This window comes from Cherax quadricarinatus, chromosome 11 (assembly GCF_038502225.1).
Source record: "Cherax quadricarinatus isolate ZL_2023a chromosome 11, ASM3850222v1, whole genome shotgun sequence".
NCBI lineage: Eukaryota > Metazoa > Arthropoda > Malacostraca > Decapoda > Parastacidae > Cherax > Cherax quadricarinatus.
In genome coordinates, this window is record NC_091302.1 from 1,597,816 (window position 1) to 1,615,287 (window position 17,472).

General features: G+C 41.2%; 1 protein-coding gene across 1 annotated transcript in view; it reads right to left on the reverse strand.

Moving 5' to 3' along the window:
• LOC138852543 (uncharacterized) overlaps window positions 1-12,348 on the reverse strand; it is a 31,954-nt gene extending 19,606 nt beyond the window's left edge. The window contains exons 1-3 of the mRNA XM_070083878.1: window positions 12,162-12,348; window positions 2,418-2,505; window positions 1,924-2,017 (exon numbers count right to left, since the gene is read on the reverse strand). Of these exons, the coding sequence (XP_069939979.1) occupies window positions 1,924-2,017; window positions 2,418-2,502 (179 nt within the window). The 5' untranslated portion in view covers window positions 2,503-2,505; window positions 12,162-12,348. The remainder of the gene's footprint in view (window positions 1-1,923; window positions 2,018-2,417; window positions 2,506-12,161) is intronic.
• Window positions 12,349-17,472: the final 5,124 nt, after the last annotated feature.

Sequence of the window (17,472 nt, forward strand, 5' to 3'; positions counted from 1 at the left end):
AAAAGTCTTATGAGTGAACCTGGACCAAGAGACGTGTATCTCCGTGTATATATACACCGAGGTGTATATATCTATTTTAAGTGGTAAAGTATACTTGACTAGTGGCGTACACCTGACATGCATTCTTAATGACTATCGTGTAGTCGACAGACTTGAAACCTAATAAACCATCAAGTTAATTTTCTCACTTGTCCTGCCTGTTTAACAAACCGTCTACTCCCATCTGGAAAGAATTTTCTCTCCTAAAACCAATTCCTAACTTTCTAACTCACAAAATCTTAATAACATCCTCTATGGTCAAACTAATGTACCTAGAAGCAATAACGGTCATACTTCTCATGTATATAATATATATATATATATATATATATATATATATATATATATATATATATATATATATATATATATATATATATATATATATATATATATATATATATATATATATCCAAATACATGTGTATGTATATGTATGATGATGTAAGCGTGGAAGACCGCACTCAGGTGCCTGACCCCCACATGATGTCAGATCACCGGCTTGTCTGACGTCTGACGTGACTGTGGAAGGTGTGTCGTCACTGCGCTTAACAAACTGGTTGGTCAGGAGCCTCAACAAATATATTTGTTATGAGCAAGCGCCATATTTCTTATTGCTGCATAAATTACTTAACTCACAAGATGCTCAAAACTCGTAGGGGTCATTCAACGTTGTGTTTTACGTATATTCAATTAAACAACAACAAAAACTGAACTTGTATAAACAGAGTTGTGTTTTTCTGAGAGGAGTTATGTTGACAGTTGATAAATTAGACACACCTGGTTATCAAGACTGATACTGAGTACATCTTCTCCAGGCTGAGGGACTGATTACATCAAACTCCTCCTTATCTTCACCAGTCTTCTTCGTATAGGACTGATGTGTGGCGAAACATTTCCACAATATAGATACCCTAGTGTTGCACATGTGTCTAATTTATCAAGTTGTCGGTTCCCAGAACCATTTATGTGAGAGTGGATTATAATCACTGATTTAAGCATTAAAGTGTTCTTGTGTTGTGATGGAAAGATTACAAGGAGTCTTAATGATGCTAGTGCGGTAGATAGGCTTTAAACCTCCCATTAAGCTAGTTAAGAGGCGCCTGAGTTTCCCTGTCTTCTAATATATTTTTCCCTTATAATTAACCTTGTCCATAATTACGATCACATTTGCTTAGTCTGCTTTCGTAAGTTGAAGTCCAGGATGTTTCCTTAATTGTGTTGTACATCTCTACAACACAGTTATTCTCAAACATTTATTAAGTTATAATATGAATTAAGTTATATTAATTGTTTATTATTAACACACTGGCCGATTCCCACCAAGGCAGGGTGGCCCGAAAAAGAAAAACTTTCACCATCATTCACTCCATCACTGTCTTGCCAGAAGGGTGCTTTATACTACAGTTTTTAAACTGCAACATTAACACCCCTCCTTCAGAGTGCAGGCACTGTACTTCCCATCTCCAGGACTCAAGTCCGGCCTGCCGGTTTCCCTGAACCCCTTCATAAATGTTACTTTGCTCACACTCCAACAGCAAGTCAAGTATTAAAAACCATTTGTCTCCATTCACTCCTATCAAACATGCTCACGCATGCCTGCTGGAAGTCCAAGCCCCTCGCACACAAAACCTCCTTTACCCCCTCTCTCCAACCTTTAACAAACACCGTCTACTCCCAACCTTTATACCACGAATTATGTTATACCATGAATTAAGTTGTACCATGAATTAAGTTGTACCATGAATTAAGGAAAGATCCTGGACTTCACGTTACGAAAGCAGACTAGGCAAATGCGATAGTAATTATATACAAGGTAGATTATAGGGGATAAATAACATAGAAGACAGTGGAACTGAAGTGTGAGTTAAAGAAGTGACTGACCTGTAATACCAGCTGCAGTTCCTGGGGTGGTGAAACACACCTTCTTGCATACAAGTCACTTTAGGACTGACAATGTAGTCAGGGTAACGCCGGTCTGTGGTGAGACAACAGGAAGTTACACGTCATGTCACGTCCAGTCTGGACCACCAGTGTAACTCACCTGACTTTACTAACCTCATTGACAACAATCAACACTTATTAAGATTAATGAAATATTCATTAGTTCTTATTACTGACACATCAAGACTAAATTTCACCATTATTTGTATATATATATATATATATATATATATATATATATATATATATATATATATATATATATATATATATATATATATATATATATATATATATATATATATATATATATATATATATATATATATATATATATATATATATATATATATATATCGTACTTGTTAATTTAAAAGCTAGGAAACACTTGTCATAGGAAGAGTTATGATGGTAACAGTTATGATACTACTAACCATATGGTCCTGGTACAGCAGCCATGGCAAGAGTCACCATGGTAACCACCAGTACCATCACTGCTGCTACCTTCCTCATCTCCATTATCTGCAAACAACAATACTATTATTATTATTATTATTATTATTATTATTATTATTATTATTATTATTATTATTATTATTATTATTATTATTGTTATTAGGACGAAACTCTAAACCAGTATGGGTCACACAGCTCTGCGGATAGCAACATATTTAAACTAATGTTTCGTCTTTACGATAGTATGATAAATCTGTAGAGTTATTGTCTGCTTTTCAGCGACCAGTGGACCGAGCCTTCAACTGTATTATGAACCACATGGGTTTAGCGCTTCCTGACGTACACTATCAGTATGCGTGTGTATGTGTGTACGTATATATATATATATATATATATATATATATATATATATATATATATATATATATATATATATATATATATATATATATATATATATATATATATATATATATATATATTCAACAAGTCGGCCGTCTCCCACCAAGGCAGGGTGACCCAAAGAGAAAGAAAATCCTCAAAAAGAAAATACCTTCATCATCATTCAACACTTTCACCTCACTCACATATAATCACTGTTTTTGCAGAGGTGCTCAGAACACAACAGTTTAGAAGCATATACGTATAAAAACACACAACATATCTCTCCAAACTGCCAGTATCCCAAACCCCTCCTTTAGAGTGCAGGTATTGTACTTCCCACTTCCAGGACTCAAGTCCGGTTATATAAAATAACCGGTTTCCCTGAATCCCTTCACTAAATATTACCCTGCTCACATTCCAACAGATCGTCAGGTCCCAAATACCATTTGTCTCCATTCACTCCTATCTAAGACGCTCACGCACACTTGCTGGAAGTCCAAACCCCTCGCCCACAACATCTTTACCCCCTCCCTCCAACCTTTTCGAGGACGACCCCTACCCCGCCTTCTTTTCCCTACAGATTTGTACGCTCTCCATGTCATTCTACTTTGATCCATTCTCTCTAAATGACCAAACCACCTCAACAACCCCTCTTCAGCCCTCTGACTAATACTTTTATTAACTCCACACCTTCTCCTAATTTCCACACTCCGAATTTTCTGCATAATATTTACACCACACATTGCCCTTAGACAGGACATCTCCACTGCCTCCAACCGTCTCCTTGTTGCAGCATTTACCACCCAAGCTTCACATCCTTATAAGAGTGTTGGTACTACTATACTTTCATACATTCCCTTCTTTGCCTCCATAGATAACATTTTTTGCCTCCACATATACCTCAATGCACCACTCACTTTTTTTCCCTCATCAATTCTATGATTAACCTCATCCTTCATAAATCCATCCGCTGACACGTCAACTCCCAAGTATCTGAAAACATTCACTTCTTCCATACTCCTCTTCCCCAATTTGATATTCAATTTTTCTTTATCTAAATCATTTGATACCCTCATCACCTTACTCTTTTCTATGTTCACGTTCAACTTTCTACCTTTACACACATTCCCAAATTCGTCCACTAACCTTTGCAATTTTTCTTTAGAATCTCCCATAAGCACAGTACCATCAGCAAAAAGTAACTGTGTCAATTCCCATTTTGTATTTGATTCCCCAAAATTTAATCCCACCCCTCTCCCAAACACCCTAGCATTTACTTCTTTTACAACCCCATCTATAAATATATTGAACAACCATGGTGACATTACACATCCCTGTCTAAGACCTACTTTTACCGGGAAGTATTCTCCCTCTCTTCTACACACCCTAACCTGAGCCTCACTATCCTCATAAAAACTCTTTACAGCATTTAGTAACTTACCACCTATTCCATATACTTGCAACATCTGCCACATTGCTCCCCTATCCGCTCTATCATATGCCTTTTCTAAATCCATAAATGCAATAAAAACTTCCCTACCTTTATCTAAATACTGCTCACATATATGCTTCAATGTAAACACTTGATCTACACATCCACTACCCACTCTGAAACCTCCTTGCTCATCCACAATTCTACATTCTGTCTTACCTCTAATTCTTTCAATAATAACCCCACCGTACACTTTTCCTGGTATACTCAGTAAACTCATTCCTCTATAATTTTTACAATCTCTTATGTCCCCCTTCCCTTTATATAAAGGGACTATACATGCTCTCCGACAATCCCTAGGTACCTTCCCCTCTTTCATACATTTATTAAACAAAAGTACCAACCACTCCAACACTATGTCCCCCCTGCTTTTAACATTTCTGTCATGATCCTGTCAGTTCCAGCTGCTTTAAGCCCTTTCATTCTACGTAATGCCTCACGTACCTCCACCACATTTACATTCTGCTCTTCTTCACTCCTAAAAGATGGTATACCTCCCTGACCAGTGCATGAAATTACCGCCTCCCTTTCTTCCTCAACATTTAAAAGTTTCTCAAAATATTCTCACCTTCTACCCAATACCTCCCTCTCCCCATCTACTAACTCCCCTACTCTGTTTTTAACTTATAAATCCATTTGTTCCCTAGGCTTTCTTAACTTGTTTAACTCACTCCAAATTTTTTCTTATTTACATTAAAATTCCTTGACAGTAGCTCTTCCACTCTATCATCTGCTCTCCTTTTACACTCTCTCACCACTCTCTTCACCTTTCTTTTACTTTCCGTATACTCTACTCTTCTTATAACACTTCTGCTTTGTAAAAACCTCTCATAAGCTAACTTTTTCTCTTTTATCACACCCTTTACTTCATCATTCCACCAATCACTCTTCTTTCCTCCTGCACCCACCCTCCTATAACCACAAACTTCTGCCTCACATTCTAATACTGCATTTTTAAAACTATTCCAACCCTCCTCAACTCCCCCTCTACTCATACCTGCACCAGCCCACCTTTCTGCCAATAGTTGCTTAGATTTCACTCGAACTTCCTCCTCCCTTAATTTATACACTTTCACCTCCCTCTTACCTGTTGTTGCCATTTTCCTCTTATCCCATCTACCTCTTACTCTAACTGTAGCTACAACTAGATAATGATCCGATATATCAGTTACCCCTCTATAAACATGTACATCCTGGAGCCTACCCATCAACCTTTTATCCACCAATACATAATCTAACAAACTACTTCCATTACGTGCTACATCATACCTTGTATATTTATTTATCCTCTGTTTCATAAAATATGTATTACTTATTACCAAACCTCTTTCTACACATAGCTCAATTAAAGGCTCCCCATTTACATTTACCCCTGGCACCCCAAATTTACCTACTACTCCCTCCACAACATTAGTTCCCACTTTAGCATTGAAATCCCCAACCACAAGTACTCTCACACTTGGTCCAAAACTCCTCACGCAATTACTCAACATTTTCCAAAATCTCTCTCTCTCCTCTATACTTCTTTCTTCCTCAGGTGCATAAACGCTTACTATAACCCACTTCTCACATCCATCCTTTATTTTACTCCACATAATCCATGAATTAATACATTTATAGTCCCTCTTTCCTGCCATATCTTATCCTTCAACATTATTGCTACTCCTTCTTTAGCTCTAACTCTATTTGAAACCCCTGACCTAATCCCATTTATTCCTCTCCACTGAAACTCTCCCACCCCCTTCAGCTTTGTTTCACTTAAAGCCAGGACATCCAGCTTCTTCTCATTCATAACATCCACAATCATCTCTTTCTTATCATTTGCACAACATCCACGCACATTCAGACTTCCCACTTTGACAATTTTCTTCTTCTTATTCTTTTTAGTAATCTTTACAGGAAAAGGGGTTACTAGCCCATTGTTCCCGGCATTTTAGTTGACTTTTACAACACGCATGGCTTACGGAGGAAAGATTCTTATTCCACTTCCCCATGGATATAAAAGGAAAAGTAATAAGACCAAGAACTATTAAGATAAAATCAAAGAAAACTCAGATGAGTGAGTATAAATAAACGTGTACATGTATGTGTAGTGTGACCTAAGTGTAAGTAGAAGTAGCAAGACGTACCTGTAATCTTGCATATTTATGAGACAGACAAAAGACATCAGCAATCCTACCATCATGTAAAACAATTACAGGCTTTCGTTTTACACTCACTTGGCAGGACGGTAGTACCTCCCTGGGTGGTTGCTGTCTACCAACCTACTACCATAATATATATATATATATATATATATATATATATATATATATATATATATATATATATATATATATATATATATATATATTATGCCAGATGACTGTGAAACAGAAACCTGTAACTGTTTTGCATGATGGTAGGATTGCTGGTTTCTTTTTCTGTCTCATAAACACGCTAAGATAACAGGGATATCTTGCTACTCCTACTTACACTTTGGTCACACTTCACAGACACGCACATGCATATATATATATATACATACATCTAGGTTTTTCTCCCTTTTTCTAAATAGCTCTTGTTCTTTTTTATTTCTTCTATTGTCCATGGGGAAGTGGAAAAGAATCTTTCCTCCGTAAGCCATGCGTGTCGTATGAGGCGACTAAAATGCCGGGAGCAATGGGCTAGTAACCCCTTCTCCTGTAGACATTTACTAAAAAAGAGAAGAAGAAAAACTTTATAAAACTGGGATGCTTAAATGTGCGTGGATGTAGTGCGGATGACAAGAAACAGATGATTGCTGATGTTATGAATGAAAAGAAGTTGGATGTCCTGGCCCTAAGCGAAACAAAGCTGAAGGGGGTAGGAGAGTTTCGGTGGGGGGAAATAAATGGGGTTAAGTCAGGAGTATCTGAGAGAGTTAGAGCAAAGGAAGGGGTAGCAGTAATGTTGAATGATCAGTTATGGAAGGAGAAAAGAGAATATGAATGTGTAAATTCAAGAATTATGTGGATTAAAGTAAAGGTTGGATGTGAAAAGTGGGTCATAATAAGCGTGTATGCACCTGGAGAAGAGAGGAATGTAGAGGAGAGAGAGAGATTTTGGGAGATGTTAAGTGAATGTATAGGAGCCTTTGAACCAAGTGAGAGAGTAATTGTGGTAGGGGACCTGAATGCTAAAGTAGGAGAAACTTTTAGAGAGGGTGTGGTAGGTAAGTTTGGGGTGCCAGGTGTAAATGATAATGGGAGCCCTTTGATTGAACTTTGTATAGAAAGGGGTTTAGTTATAGGTAATACATATTTTAAGAAAAAGAGGATAAATAAGTATACAAGATATGATGTAGGGCGAAATGACAGTAGTTTGTTGGATTATGTACTGGTAGATAAAAGACTGTTGAGTAGACTTCAGGATGTACATGTTTATAGAGGGGCCACAGATATATCAGATCACTTTCTAGTTGTAGCTACACTGAGAGTAAAAGGTAGATGGGATACAAGGAGAATAGAAGCATCAGGGAAGAGAGAGGTGAAGGTTTATAAACTAAAAGTGGAGGCAGTTAGGGTAAGATATAAACAGCTATTGGAGGATAGATGGGCTAATGAGAGCATAGGCAATGGGGTCGAAGAGGTATGGGGTAGGTTTAAAAATGTAGTGTTAGAGTGTTCAGCAGAAGTTTGTGGTTACAGGAAAGTGGGTGCGGGAGGGAAGAGGAGCGATTGGTGGAATGATGATGTAAAGAGAGTAGTAAGGGAGAAAAAGTTAGCATATGAGAAGTTTTTACAAAGTAGAAGTGATGCAAGGAGGGAAGAGTATATGGAGAAAAAGAGAGAGGTTAAGAGAGTGGTGAAGCAATGTAAAAAGAGAGCAAATGAGAGAGTGGGTGAGATGTTATCAACAAATTTTGTTGAAAATAAGAAAAAGTTTTGGAGTGAGATTAACAAGTTAAGGAAGCCTAGAGAACAAATGGATTTGTCAGTTAAAAATAGAAGAGGAGAGTTATTAAATGGAGAATTAGAGGTATTGGGAAGGTGGAGGGAATATTTTGAGGAATTGTTAAATGTTGATGAAGATAGGGAAGCTGTGATTTCGTGTATACGGCAAGGAGGAATAACATCTTGTAGGAGTGAGGAAGAGCCAGTTGTGAGTGTGGGGGAAGTTCGTGAGGAAGTAGGTAAAATGAAAGGGGGTAAGGCAGCCGGGATTGATGGGATAAAGATAGAAATGTTAAAAGCAGGTGAGGATATAGTTTTGGAGTGGTTAGTGCAACTATTTAATAAATGTATGGAAGAGGATAAGGTACCTAGGGATTGGCAGAGAGCATGCATAGTTCCTTTGTATAAAGGCAAAAGGGACAAAAGAGAGTGCAAAAATTATAGGGGGATAAGTCTTTTGAGTATACCTGGTAAAGTGTATGGTAGAGTTATTATTGAAAGAATTAAGAGTAAGACGGAGAATAGGATAGCAGATGAACAAGGAAGCTTTAGGAAAGGTAGGGGGTGTGTGGACCAGGTGTTTACAGTGAAACATATAAGTGAACAGTATTTAGATAAGGCTAAAGAGGTCTTTGTGGCATTTATGGATTTGGAAAAGGCGTATGACAGGGTGGATAGGGAGGCAATGTGGCAGATGATGCAGGTGTATGGTGTAGGAGGTAGGTTACTGAAAGCAGTGAAGAGTTTTTACGAGGATAGTGAGGCTCAAGTTAGAGTATGTAGGAAAGAGGGAAATTATTTCCCAGTAAAAGTAGGCCTTAGACAAGGATGTGTGATGTCACCATGGTTGTTTAATATATTTATAGATGGGGTTGTAAGAGAAGTAAATGCGAGGGTCTTGGCAAAAGGCGTGGAGTTAAAAGATAAAGAATCACACATAAAGTGGGAGTTGTCACAGTTGCTCTTTGCTGATGACACTGTGCTTTTGGGAGATTCTGAAGAGAAGTTGCAGAGATTGGTGGATGAATTTGGTAGGGTGTGCAAAAGAAGAAAATTAAAAGTGAATACAGGAAAGAGTAAGGTTATGAGGATAACAAAAAGATTAGATGATGAAAGATTGGATATCAGATTGGAGGGAGAGAATATGGAGGAGGTGAATGTATTCAGATATTTGGGAGTGGACGTGTCAGCGGATGGGTCTATGAAAGATGAGGTGAATCATAGAATTGATGAGGGGAAAAGGGTGAGTGGTGCACTTAGGAGTCTGTGGAGACAAAGAACTTTGTCCTTGGAGGCAAAGAGGGGAATGTATGAGAGTATAGTTTTACCAACGCTCTTATATGGGTGTGAAGCATGGGTGATGAATGTTGCAGCGAGGAGAAGGCTGGAGGCAGTGGAGATGTCATGTCTGAGGGCAATGTGTGGTGTGAATAAAATGCAGAGAATTCGTAGTTTGGAAGTTAGGAGGAGGTGTGGGATTCCCAAAACTGTTGTCCAGAGGGCTGAGGAAGGGTTGTTGAGGTGGTTCGGGCATGTAGAGAGAATGGAGCGAAACAGAGTGACTTCAAGAGTGTATCAGTCTGTAATGGAAGGAAGGCGGGGTAGGGGTCGGCCTAGGAAAGGTTGGAGGGAGGGGGTAAAGGAGGTTTTGTGTGCAAGGGGCTTGGACTTCCAGCAGGCATGCGTGAGCGTGTTTGATAGGAGTGAATGGAGACAAATGGTTTTTAATACTTGACGTGCTGTTGGAGTGTGAGCAAAGTAACATTTATGAAGGGGTTCAGGGAAACCGGCAGGCCGGACTTGAGTCCTGGAGATGGGAAGTACAGTGCCTGCACTCTGAAGGAGGGGTGTTAATGTTGCAGTTTAAAAACTGTAGTGTAAAGCACCCTTCTGGCAAGACAGTGATGGAGTGAATGATGGTGAAAGTTTTTCTTTTTCTGGCCACCCTGCCTTGGTGGGAATCGGCCAGTGTGATAATATACACACACATATATATATATACAGATATATATATATACATATATATATATATATATATATATATATATATATATATATATATATATATATATATATATATATATATATATATATATATATATATATAAAAGCTAAGCTTAACTTTTTACCTATGTCATTTGTTAGTGATCGGAGTCATGGTCACGTACATGGAGCTCACGGACAAGTACACGACTTTGTGTACATATGCGTTGTACTGTTACATACGTTCATTGGTCCCTTAAACAGACATGACGGTCACTCACACATGTAATCTGAAGAGTGACAGCAGGTGTAAGGTGACTAAGAACCGGGTACCTGCTTACTGCTAAGTGAACAGTGACAACAGGTGTAAGGTGACTAACACCCAGGTACCTACTTACTGCTAGGTGAATAATGACAACAGGTGTAAGGTGACTAACATCCAGGTGCCTACTTACTGCTAGGTGAACAATGACAACAGGTGTAAGGTGACTAACACCCAACTACCTACCTATCTCCCCCCATCTCCTTAGATGCAGTACCTATCTCAACCTTACCTACTTACTGACCTACTCTCTCCGACCTATATCCTCTCTCCTTGCTGGTAGTCAGGGGCTCTTGATCTCGCTAACTGGAGATACCATCTTCTTCCTCCTATTAAACCTGATTATTTCTCAATCCCCCAGGCGCTGTATGTCTCCTTCGGGTTTAGCGTTTTCTTATTTACTCGTGATTTAGTCTCTGTGGTTAGCTAGGCTTTCAATACAGTCTACTGACACATATTGTCCCTGTTCACCTAGCAGTAAGTACCTAGGTGTTAGTCACCTTACACATGTTGTCACTGTTCAATTAGCAGTAAATAGGTACCTGGGTGTTGGTCACCTTACACTTTCTGTCACTGTTCACCTATCAGTAAGTAGGTACCTAGGTGTTAGTCACCTTACACCTTCTGTCACTTTTCACTTAACAGTAAATAGGTAATTGGATGTTAGTCACCTTACACATTCTGTAACTGTTCACCTAGCAGTAAGTAGGTACCTGGATGTTTGTCACCTTACACCTGCTATCACTGTTCACCTACCAACAAGTAGGCACCTGGGTGTTAGTCACCGTACACTTGCTGTCACTGTTCACCTAGCAGTAAATAGGCACCTGGGTGTTAGTCACCTTACACCTGCTGTCACTGTTCACCTAGCAGTAATTAGGTACCTGGGTGCTAGTCACCTTACACCTGCTGTCACAGTTCACCTAGCAGTAAGTAGCTACCTGAACGTTTGTCACCTTACAATTGCTGTCACTGTTCACCTAGCAGTAAGTAGGTACCTGGGTGTTAGGGGACTATTTTAGGTGGCATTCCGGGATAAAGGATCTGAGTACAGCAACGAAAATAAGCCACACTTCTTGGGTTATCCTGGGTTCTCCTGGATTATCCCGGATTATCCTGGGTTATTAAATTTTACTCCTTGTTAATTGCCATCCGCTGATTCACCTGCCCCAGGCATCTCATCCTGCCTCCAGCATCTCATCCTGCCTCCAGTATCTCATCCTGCCTCCAGCATCTCTTCCTTCCCCAGCATCTCATCCTGCCTCCAGCATCTCATCCTTCCCCAGCATCTCATCCTGCCTCCAGCATCTCATCCTGCCTCTAGCATCTCATCCTGCTTCCAGCATCTCATCCTCCACCAGCATCTCATCCTTCCCCAGCATCTCATCCTGCCCCCAGCATCTCATCCTCCCACAGCATCTCATCCTGCTCCCAATATCTCATCCTGCCCCCAGCGTCTCATCCTCCCCCAACATCTCATCCTCCCCCAACATCTCATCCTACCCTTCAGCATTCCCCTGGGGATACTGGGGTGCAATACTCCAGGTATTCCTTCAAGATAATTGACAAAAACATGTAAAAATGTTAACTTTGAGACGACCTTCACGCTGAGTGTTACAAGACTCACGTCTCCTGGAAGTCTCACGTCTCCTGTGAGTCTCACGTCTCCTGGGAGTCTCACGTCTCCTGGAAGTCTCACGTCTCCTGGGAGTCTCACGTCTCCTGGAAGTCTCACGTCTCCTGGGAGTCTCACGTCTCCTGGAAGTCTCACGTCTCCTGGGAGTCTCACGTCTCCTGGGAGTCTCACGTCTCCTGGGAGTCTTCAAATTGAACCATAAACTTTGTCACTTGTGTACTGGGGGAGGTGTAGAGGTGTATTGCGGTAATGTGTAGTGATGTACTGGGGTAGTTGTAGTGGTGTACTGGGGTAGTTGTAATGGTGTACTGGGGTAGTTGTAGTGGTGTACTGGGGTAGTTGTAGTGGGGTAGTTGTAGTGGTGTACTGGGGTAGTTGTAGTGGGGTAATTGTAGTGGTGTACTGGGGTAGTTGTAGTGGTGTACTGGGGTAGTTGTAGTGGGGTAGTTGTAGTGGTGTACTGGGGTAGTTGTAGTGGTGTACTGGGGTAGTTGTAGTGGGGTAGTTGTAGTGGTGTACTGGGGTAGTTGTAGTGGTGTACTGGGGTAGTTGTAGTGGTGTACTGGGGTAGTTGTAGTGGTGTACTGGGGTAAGTGTAGTGGTGAACTGGGGAGGTGTACTGGAGAGGTGAAGTGGTAGTGTACTGGGGTAGTTATAGTGATGTTCTGGGGTAGTTGTAGAGGTATACTTGGGTAGGTGTAGTGGTGTACTGGGGAAGGTGTATTGGGGTAGGTGTAGTGGTGTACTGGGGAGGTGTAGTGATGGTTTACTGGGGTAGGTGTACTAGTGTACTAGTACTAGTACTAGTTGAAGTTCTATCAATAAAGATCGAGAACCAAAACCTAGTCATTGTGGTTGTATACAAGCCACCAGATGCAACCTCCCAACAGTTCAAGGAACAGCTACTTAAAATTGATTACTGTCTGGAAAACCTTCCAGCTCCATCCCCAAACATCTTACTGCTTTGTGATTTCAACCTAAGGCATACAAAATGGAAGAATATAGCAAATAATGTTATAGCTGAAACAATCCCCGGAGGTAGCGCAGATGGAAGGTTACACACACATGAGCTACTAAGTCTCTGCGGAAAACGCACCTTAAGCCAGCAGATAGTGGAGCCAACAAGACTAGAAAACACACTTGACCTTATCTTCACAAATAATGAGGACCTGATAAGAGACAAAAGAATATCAAAAACAACTAATTCCGATCACAACCTAATCGAAGTCCAGACGTACATGCATAGGGGTCCTGATCAGCAGAATGCATGTACCTGTGAAGGTGTCTTCACAAAATACAACTTCAACAACAAGAACATCAACTGGGACCAGGTAAACCATGTCCTAAATGGAACATGTTGGGAAGATATCTTAAATGACATGGATCCAGACCAGTGCCTTGAAAGGATCAACCTCCTGGCAGGTGAAGCATGTTCTAGGCATATTCCCCTAAGAAAGAAGAAGAGCAGGAGTAAACTGGAGAAAGAAAGACGCTCCCTCTACAGAAGACGACGAAGAGTCACTGAGCTCCTCAGGAGTGCTAGAGTATCTGATACACGAAAGGAGGCGCTAACCAGGGAAGTGGAAACTATCGAACTTAAGTTAAATGACTCTTACAGGAACCAGGAGAGACAGGAGGAGCTTAAAGCTATTAGTGAAATTGAAAGAAATTCAAAATATTTCTTTTCATATGCCAAAAACAAGGCAAATACCATATCTAGTATCGGGCCCTTACTCAGACAGGATGGGACTTACACAGATGACAACAAGGAAATGAGTGAAATATTGAAATCCCAGTACGACTCTGTATTTAGTGTACCACTAATCAGTCTGAGGATCGACGACCCAAATGATTTCTTCATGAATGAGCCTCAAAACTCCATAAATGTATGCTAGATTTCCGACATTACCCTAACTCCGATAGATTTCGAAAAAGCCATTGACAACATGCCCATGCACTCAGCCCCGGGCCCAGACTCGTGGAACTCTGTATTCATTAAGAACTGCAAGAAACTCCTCTCGCGTGCCCTAAGTACACTATGGAGGAGGAGCTTGGACATGGGTGAAATTCCACAGTCACTTAAAGCAACGGATATAGCCTCACTCCATAAAGGTGGCAGCAAAGCATTAGCTAAGAACTATAGACCAATAGCTCTGACGTCCCACATCATAAAAATCTTTGAAAGAGTGCTAAGAAGCAAGATTGCAAATCACCTGGATTCCCAAAATCTGCACAATCCAGGGCAACATGGGTTCAGGGCAGGTCGCTCCTGCCTCTCACAACTACTGGATCACTATAATATGGCCTTGGATGCACTGGAAGAAAATCAGAATGCAGATGTAATATACACAGACTTTGCAAAAGCATTTGACAAATGTGATCATGGCGTAATAGCCCATAAAATACGTGCTAAAGGAATAACTGGGAAAGTGGGGAGATGGATCTTCAACTTCCTAACAAATCGAACACAAGGAGTAGTGGTCAACAAAGTTAAATCGGAGGCTGCCATGGTGAAGAGCTCTGTTCCACAAGGCACAGTACTCGCCCCCATCTTATTCCTCATCCTCATATCAGACATAGACAGAGATATACATCACAGCACCGTATCATCCTTTGCGGATGATACTAGGATCTGCATGAGGCTGTCATCTGCTGAGGACGCGGTTAACCTCCAAGAAGATATAAACAAAGTCTTCCAATGGGCAACGGTAAACAGTATGATGTTCAATGAGGACAAATTCCAACTACTCCGTTATGGAAAACTGGAGGAGATAATAACTAGAACAGAGTATACTACTGACTCCGGCCATACAATAGAGCGGAAAAATAATGTAAGGGACCTGGGAGTAGTAATGTCTGAGGATCTCACTTTCAAGGATCACAACAGTGCCACGATCGCACGTGCAAAGAAAATGATAGGATGGATAATGAGAACGTTCAAAACGAGAGATGCCAAGCCAGTGATGATCCTTTTCAAATCACTTGTTCTCTCTAGGCTGGAATACTGCTGTACATTAACATCTCCATTCAAAGCAGGTGAAATCGCAGATCTAGAGAGTGTACAGAGATCCTTTACCGCACGTATAAGTTCTGTCAAGCACCTTAACTACTGGGAACGCTTGGAAGCACTTGACTTGTACTCGTTGGAACGCAGGAGGGAGAGATATATCATAATCTACACTTGGGAAATCCTGGAAGGAATGGTCCCAAATCTGCACACAGAAATCACTCCCTACGAAAGTAAAAGGCTGGGCAGGCGATGCAAAATGCCCCCAATTATAAGTAGGGGCGCCATTGGCACAAAAGGGAAAACACCATAAGTATCCGGGGCCCAAGACTGTTCAACAGCCTCCCATCAAGCATTAGGGGAATTGCCAATAAGCCCCTGGCTACCTTCAAGAGAGAGCTGGACAGATACCTAAAGTCAGTGCCGGATCAGCCGGGCTGTGGTTCGTACGTTGGACTGCGTGCGGCCAGCAGTAACAGCTTAGTTGATTAGGCCCTGATCCATCGGGAGGCCTGGTCATGGACTGGGCCGCGGGGGCGTTGATCCCCGGAATAACGTCCAGGTAACCATGGTAAGGTGTAGTGGTGTACTGGGATAGTTGTAGTGATGTACTGGGATAGTTGTAGTGATGTACTGGGATAGTTGTAGTGATGTACTGGGATAGTTGTAGTGATGTACTGGGATAGTTGTAGTGATGTACTGGGATAGTTGTAGTGGTGTACTGGGATAGTTGTAGTGATGTACTGGGATAGTTGTAGTGATGTACTGGGATAGTTGTAGTGATGTACTGGGATAGTTGTAGTGATGCACTGGGATAGTTGTAGTGGTGTACTGGGATAGTTGTAGTGATGTACTGGGATAGTTGTAGTGATGTACTGGGATAGTTGTAGTGGTGTACTGGGATAGTTGTAGTGATGTACTGGGATAGTTGTAGTGGTGTATTGGGGTAGGGATAGTTATGTACTGGGGTAGGTGTAGTGGTGGTGTACTAGGGAGGTGTAGTGGTGCTGTACTGGGGTAGATGTAGTGATGTACTGGGGTAGATGAAATGGCGGTGTATTGGTGTACTGGGGAAGATGTAGTGGTGTACTGGGGTAGATGTAGTGGTGGTGTACTGGGGTAGGTGTAGTGGTGCTGTACTGGGGTAGATGTAGTGGTGGTGTACTGGGGTAGGTGTAGTAGTGGTGTACTGGGGTAGATGTAGTGGTGATGTACTGGGGTAGGTGTAGTGGTGGTGTACTGGGGTAGATGTAGTGGTGGTGTACTGGGGCAGGTGTAGTGGTGCTGTACTGGGGTAGATGTAGTGGTGGTGTACTGGGGCAGGTGTAGTAGTGGTGTACTGGGGTAGATGTAGTAGTGGTGTACTGGGGTAGGTGTAGTGATGTACTGGGGTAGATGGAATGGTGGTGTACTGGGGTAGGTGTAGTGGTGTACTGGGGTAGTGTAGTGGTGTACTGGGGTAAGTGTAGTGGTGATGTACTGGGGTAGTGTAGTGGTGTCCTGGGGAGGTGTAGTGGTAATGTACTGGGGGAGGTGTAATGGTGTACTGGGGGAGGTGTAGTGATGTACTGGGGTAGTGTAGTGTACTGGGGAGGTGTAGTGATGTACTGGGGGAGGTTTAGTGGTGTACTGGGGGATGTGTAGTGGTTGTGTACTGGGGGAGGTAGAGTGGTGATGTACTTACTGTTAGTTGAGCAGGGAAAGCAGGTGTAAGGTGACAAACACTCAGGTACCTACTTACTGCTAGGTGAACATTGACATCAGACAGTACTAGTAACCAGACAGTACTAGTAACCAGACAGTACAAGTAACCAGACAGTACTAGTAACCAGACAGTACTAGTAACCAGACAGTACTAGTAACCAGACCACTATTAACAGTACTAGTAACCAGACAGTACTAGTAACCAGACCACTATTAACAGTACTAGTAACCAGACAGTACTAGTAACAAGGCAGTACTAATAACAGTACTAGTAACCAGACAGTACTAGTAACAAGGCAGTACTAATAACAGTACTAGTAACCAGACAGTACTGGTAACAGTACCAGTAATCAGACAGTTCTAGTAATAAGACAGTACTAATAACAAGGCAGTACTAGTAGCAGTACTAGTAACAAGGCAATATAAGTAACAAGGCAGCACTAGTATCAAGGCAGTACTAGTAACGAGACAGTATAAGTAACATAAGGCATAAGTAACAAGGTAGCGCCAGTAACAATACTAGCAGGCAGCACTAGTAACAGTACTAGTAACCAGACAGTACTAGTAACAAGACAGTACTAGTAACAAGGC